This window comes from Octopus sinensis, linkage group LG17, assembly GCF_006345805.1.
Source record: "Octopus sinensis linkage group LG17, ASM634580v1, whole genome shotgun sequence".
Taxonomy (NCBI): domain Eukaryota; kingdom Metazoa; phylum Mollusca; class Cephalopoda; order Octopoda; family Octopodidae; genus Octopus; species Octopus sinensis.
The window spans coordinates 51,836,515-51,843,689 of NC_043013.1; the positions used below are offsets into that span (position 1 = coordinate 51,836,515).

A 7,175-nucleotide genomic window follows, 5' to 3' on the forward strand; every position below is an offset into this window, starting at 1 on the left:
AGATCAATAAGATAAGTACTAGACTAGTTAGTGGAGTTGATATAAAGTGCTCCAGCCTGGTCGTAACCCAAACACTAAAACCATTAAAAAAAAGAAACTTATTACCTCAGTAATTATTTGTATAGTTAGGCAGGTGTTTGTTTTCACAGCACCTTGAAGTAATGAAGGTGCGAACGGGGAGGACACGAGTGGTGGTGGTGGTGGGTGATGGTGCGGACGGGTGACAGTAGGGGTAGGAGGTGGTGGTGGTGGTGGCAGTTCTGATGTTATGGTGTAGGACGTAGTGGTGTGAGTTGTGAAAGTTCCTTTAAGGTCAATCAAGGAACACAAACATATTTTTTTTAAAATACAAGAAAGGAAAAAAGAGAAAGAAAAAGGTAAAAAGATTACGAAAAGATTTTCATTTGAGGAAGTTGGCCACGAGGCAGAACGGAGTTCTTGGTTTAAAATCAACTTCAACGATGTCTGTGGAACTAAAGTGGATTCTTGTGTCTATATTCTTCATTGTTACACCTGTAATCTCAGGTAAGAATATCTTTAATTAGTTTTTACCAGGGCCGTCTTAACCGCATTATAGACTTGATTCTGTGTCAGTTATGGGTGGGGTTGCTTTCCATTTCTTTTGCGTCACTTAATGCCACACTACATTTTTCGTAGCTAATATTGTTTTAACGAGGGTTTTCACCAAAATCGTTGTCAGTCCATCACTATCGTTTCTCTCCCCTAATTCTACGTTTTCTAATAAACTACAAGGGTTCGATAAATAAACTGATACACCCCTGTGATTGGTCCTTATTTTAGCAACACCCGTGGGTGAAGCAAATCTCAGAGATATTAATACAGCTCACAATAGAGTGACGTATTCGTTCTGTTGCTGAAAGGAGCCAGTCACCTCCAACACCGATTAATACGGTTATATTTTAGTTATATACACTAAAAAATAAATATATATTTTTTTACTACCCACAAGGGGCCAAACACAGAGAGAACAAACAAGGACAGACAAACGGATTAAGTCGATTATATCGACCTCAGTGCGTAACTGGTACTTAATTTATCGACCCCGAAAGGATGAAAGGCAAAGTCGACCTCGGCGGAATTTGAACCCAGAACGTAACGGCAGACGAAATACGGCTACGCATTTCGCCCGACGTACTAACGACTCTGCCAGCTCGCCGCCTTTATATACACTAAAAAATAAATATAACATCTGAGTAAAGAGACGTTACTTGTATGATTCGGAAGCGCCAGCTCAGAGAGTGTGGCCATGTGACTCGATTTTCTGATATAGACAATGCTTACCGTGTTCGCTTTTCACTGAGGATCCCGTTGGGCTGAGAGCTCAATGTTGGTCGACCACGTGCCACATGGTCATGGCAGATGGGAAAGTATCTTGAGGGGATGGAAGCTGACCGGGGACTCTGATCGCCCAGGAGGACTCGGGAATATACCTATTTCTTTATTACCCACAAGGGGCTAAACACAGAGGGGACAAACAAGGACAGACATAGGTATTAAGTCGATTACATCGACCCCAGTGCGTAACTGGTGCTTAATTTATCGACCCCGAAAGGATGAAAAGCAAAGTCGACCTCGGCAGAATTTGAACTCACAACGTAACGGCAGACGAAATACCGCAAAGCATTTCGCCCGGCGCGCTAACGCTTCTGCCAGCTCACAGGAATATACCGACGAATGGTGACTGCAGTAACACACTGCAACGACGCATGCTCCCACTACTGCCCTGATTATAACATCAGCTGTTGAAGGTTATATGTACGACTACTGACATTGTGCACCAGTGTATTACTGGTATGCTATCACCATCATTACTATCACAATCATGTTTATCACATTGCTCACAAAGTTTATTTTAAGCCCTACCCAGACGTCTATCAGCTTTTATTCCCCTCGTTTCTACTCTTCCTTATAGAGAGATGTTACAGACATGGTGCCTACAAGAGAGACCCAAGAGACTGTCGTAAGTTCTACAGATGTAACTGGGGTTATGTCCAGCACTTGACCTGTCCGGAAGGAACGGCTTTCAATCCCCGTTACATGGTGTGCGATTATATATGGCGGGTGTCCGAATGTCAGACCAAGTGTCCGCCTTCGTCTCGGGACCCTAATGAACCTTGTCCCCGAACCCCACCAATACTTCGTAAGGATCCTTCATGCCGAAAGCCCCCACACAACACACGTATATCTGCCAGAAGTTTCTCAGGTAAGATCAAAACAATATTTTCCCCCACCTAATTATCTGTGTGCGCATCGTTTTAACGTCCGATTTCCCATGCTTGCAGTAGTTAGGAGGAATTCGTTGAGGCAGAATTTCTACATGCTGATGTCCTTCTTGCCAAGCCTCATCTATTCCCAAGGAAGTTAATGTTTTCTGAGGCTGGATATTTTTTTTTTTTACGGAAGACCCTAGTATTTATATTTCTTAAGCTTGGTACTTATAAGCTTGGTACTTCTTGTAGGACTGCTAAGGAGTCGTAGACAAACTAGGGGTCGTAAACAAACTAACACCTGTTTTTAAGCGGGGTTGGGTATAAATACAAGTTACACACAACGATAGGCTTCTACAAAGTTTGTCTGAAATATTCACTCACAAAGTAAAGGTGGCTAAGCATAATTATTATTATTATTATTTTATTTCTTTATTGCCCACAGAGGGCTAAACATAGAGGGGGAAATCTTAAGTGATTGGAAGTGTTATCATGAACATTGTTTTGTCTTGGTATAAAAGATGGGTTACAGCAAATATTCTGCTCAATACAACAGATTTACTTTGTCAGTTGCTTGACCTTAACCAGTTGAGCATGTCCCTTTGTGGTTGACAATATGTGCAGGACGGCGAGCTGGTAGAATTGTTAGCATGCCGGGCGAAATGCATAGCGGTATTTCGTCTGTCTTTACGTTCTGAGTTCAAATTCCGCCGAGGTCGACTTTGCCTTTCATCCTTTCGGGGTTGATTAAATAAATACCAGTTACGCACTGGAGTTGATGTTATTGACTTAATCCCTTTGTCTGTCCTTGTTTGTCCCCTCTATGTTTAGCCCCGTGTGGGCAATAAAGAAATAAATATCTGCATCTCTGATCACAAGCAGAAGTAGTGGGGGAGCATCATAGCCATTTATTGAGAGGAATTCTTTGGAGTTTGAATAATTAATCTCTGGAAACATGGGTGTTTCATTCAACGTCCTTAAACAAACCTTATCCAGGGACCTTTTGAGCAGGCTGGGCTACTCAACCTTAAGAAAATTCTAACTGGGCCCCATCTGCAAGGTCATGCACTGTTTATCTTGATAGATCACCATGTCGCGCACATATGGTTGTGATGCATGTGCTTGGTGTGCCCTTATCCGATGGGTAATCATGGGCTTGGTATATTTTTACCCTAGTGTCACTTTGGTGGCATACATTGCTCTCACTTAATAATAATGTTTGACATTCCTGTTATTTTCTTCTAGAATCCCTACCGGACCGACGATGCCGTTCCTCAAACGCTGTTCTTCCAAATCCAAGCAGCAATTCTTCGTATTTTCTGTGCCTTGAGAACAAAATTCTTTTGAAGTCTTGTCCTCCAGGATTGACCTTCGACCACTTCAAGAACCGATGTGACTGGTCATTTCTCTCACTGTGATTTAATACTGTCACACTTGCACACTGGAAGGTCGTGGGTTAGGGTTCAATTCCTATTCAATGCTGGCTGTTTACTCTTCCTCTGTTCTATATTCTGTACCCTTATAAATTCTCTCACTCCTCCACCTAACTAACAATCTCCTCACCCCACTCCTCTCTCTATTTTCCACATCCCCCTCTATCACACCCGTTCTCCGACGACTATTTTCCTTACTACTAACAAATAAAATATATAAAATTACGTATCTTGTTGTATCTTGGGGGGTGGGTCATTATGCCAATGATAAACACACACTGGTTCTATTTCACTTCTTTTTTATTATTTTAATTTGGCTCAGGTTCGGTCTTATTCTTGCTAGAAACTATGTGGATAGCGGGTTACTGCTTGTAACCTTGGGTATCCACAAGTTTTCAGCAGTCTTTCAAGTGCTTAGAATCCTCCTGATAATCCTTGCTGCCCCTAAGAGGCAAACATTTTGTAGGAGCTCTACAGGGCATTCCATTCCAATCTCCTGTCATTTGCTTACTGTTTCCAAAGAACCAATTATTACAGGCCTGACCTTGACGGCTCTGATACGCCAAATACTTCCGATTTCAAATTTTAAGGAATTGTATTTTCTTTGTTTTTCGTCCTCTTTCTTTTCGATCCTGGAATCAAACGGACATGATAGATCGATTTGTAGGCAAATTCGCTTTTCCTTATCAACAATTGTTATGTCCAGTCTATTATTTTCTAACTTCTCCGTTTGAATAGCAAAATCCCACAAAATCTTACATTTTTCCGACTCTATTATTCTTTTGATCCCATGATTGTACCATCTGTTTCCAGCATTTTATTGATTAGGTTACAACTACTAATAATAATAATAAGAAAAGAAATGTAACCAATGCGTGCGTTCATTATTGACATAATGACCCTCTCAAAATACAACAAAATCTGTTTTAACAAGCGTTCACATCAGGAATCTTGCAAACAAAATAAAAAAAAACGAAATAAAATTACAAACTTCTCTTAAATTTTGCCTATTATTTTTTTATGTACAGCAACAACTTTTATGAAATAGAGCTTGACAATTATCTACAACATAGATTCCTTTCACAAAAAATAAAATACTACGCCTTTACTTGACGATACTCCGTATTCATTCGTATATAAGCCGCAGCCTTAATCTAGTATTAAAAGTTGATATAAAATTTTTTTTTCCCTTCATAGTTTCAGCTTTATCTCGTGTAAAGGTCGCAATCCTAAAACTTTTCAATTAAATTTCGGGTATAGAATAGCGCAACATAATATACACAATAGCTTTTATCTTTTATTTGTTCCAGTCATTAGACTGCGTCCATGCTAGAGCACTGCCTTCAAGGATTTTTAATCGAATGAATCGACCCCAGTACATTTTTAAAGCCTGTAATTATTCTATCGGTCTCTTATGACGAAGCGCTAAGTTACAAGAACATAAACATACCAACAGACAAACACATACAGACAGATATACGTCTATATTTATAAACACGAAATTCTGTCTGTCTGTCTGTCCAGGATCCCTGAATCTCAGTCTGCATTTGATCTACTTAGACATATTATACCTTTTTGGAATCAGGATGATCCCAAGATTAAAAATCCTCCCTTCATTTGGTTTTTGAACATACAGCGTTAGGATCTGATTTAAAAGCATTTGGGCTGCCATTTCTAGCAGGTAAAGCTTGGCTAATTCTTGCTATCTTGGTTGGTGTTTGTCAGATGACGCCAGAGATCAAGGAGGAAGATAAAATCCGCGCGGGGTGCGGCTTTTAAGCTAGTGTGTGTATGTCTGTATATATATATATATATATATATATACATATATGATGGGCTTCTTTCAGTTTCTGTCTACCAAATCCACTCCCAAGGTTTTGATCAGTCCAAGGCTATAATGAAAGTCAAATGCTCTAAATGCCACGTAGTGGGTCTGAACCCGGTATTGTATGGTCAGAAAGCAAATTTCTTACCACATAGCTACACCTGTGCCTAAATACCACTAAAAAAAGTAACAGCAGTTAAATTAGGAAGTGCGGGAGGTAGGTGGGGGAGAAGTAAATTGTTTGAAGCTGTTCTGTGTCGTTAGGTCCCTGCGTCAGCCTACAGTATTGATAGGGTCGGAAACTTTTGACTTAAATAAGGAAGGATATATTAATGTGGCCTTGTAGTTAGGGTATTGTACTCACGATCACTAGATCGTGGGATCGATTCTGGACCGAACGGCTTGTCGTGTTCTTGAACAAAACATTTCATTTCACGTTGGTCCAGTCCACGCAGCTGTAAATAGGTCACTTTTTGGGTTGCTCTTTCTAGCAGGTAAAAATTGGCTGATTCGCGCCATCTTGGAGATTGTTGGACTGTTCGCCTAGCCAACGGGATGGCCTCATTCGAAAGCTACAAACGATTCGAAGCGCATTGTGACCAGTGATGTATAACATCCGATAGTCTGGTTGGTTACGTAATACCGTAATATCAAGTAATGTGATCATAGATGTAAACTGTCCGAATGAAAGATGGGTTGGTCATAGTTGGAAGGTCTTTGATGGAAGTTTAACGGAAACTAAAGAAACAAACGATTGCAGAGTGGAAGATACACGATAGCAAAGAAGGAAAGAAAGAAAGAAAGAAGAAAGAAAGAAAGAAAGAAAGAAAGAAGGAAGGAACGATAGAAAGAAAGTCTTGACTGCAACTGCTTCAATTTCAACTCTCGGTCTCAGATCAAACCACGAACCATGCAAATACGTCTCCGTAAATAAACTAAATATTGTGAAAATATCATCTAAAAAAATCCGCTTAAAGGGAAATAACTCTAGGATTAAGTATTGTAAGTTACTTCCCTTGATACATTTTATTTATATTTTAAATTTTAATCTAATATCCCTTTCTCGCTTTCATATTTCGATACGAAGCCAGCAATTTCGTAAAAGGAGACTAGCTGATTACAGTGTTTGACTGGTACTTATTTTATCCGATCCCGAAAGGATGAAAGGGCAAAGTCGACCTCGGTGGAATTTGAATTCAGGACGTAAAGACGGACGAAACGCCGCTAAGCAATTTGTCCGGCAAGGTAACAATTCTGGGCAAATTGCTTCGGGGTTGGATAAAATAAGCACCAGCAGGGCACAGGGGTCGATGCAATCGACTCCCCCACCTCCCGACCCCACACCGCGAAATCGGTGACCAGGTGTCGAAATTCGAAACTAATGTTTGTATTCATTTACTTCTGGCCATGATAAATATCCATTTTTCGTTAATTGCAATATTCGAAATAGCAACATTTCTTCTCGTATATTTCCACACAGAAAGGGCCGATATATTTCTCTAAAATAAACAAACCGAAGAAAGGTAACTTCATAAATTCCTCAACTCATATCATTTTGTGCAAATCGACGGAGATACGCACTCCACCCGTTTTCGGCGTAAGAAAAACCCTAAACCTAAACATCGGGTGTACGTATTCTTTACTTTTGCCAAAAAATCTTATAGGATTCAGTCAGTAACACACACACAA

At 40.2% G+C, this 7,175-nt stretch overlaps 1 protein-coding gene across 1 annotated transcript; it reads left to right on the forward strand.

The window, feature by feature from the left end:
• The first annotated feature begins 271 nt into the window (after positions 1-271).
• LOC115220757 (peritrophin-1-like) lies at positions 272-3,886 on the forward strand. The gene is made up of 3 exons (XM_029790898.2): positions 272-525; positions 1,934-2,224; positions 3,474-3,886. Exons 1-3 carry the CDS (start codon positions 462-464, stop codon positions 3,644-3,646), a joined length of 528 nt encoding a protein of 175 aa, XP_029646758.1. The 5' UTR covers positions 272-461; the 3' UTR covers positions 3,647-3,886.
• The last annotated feature ends 3,289 nt before the right edge of the window (positions 3,887-7,175 follow it).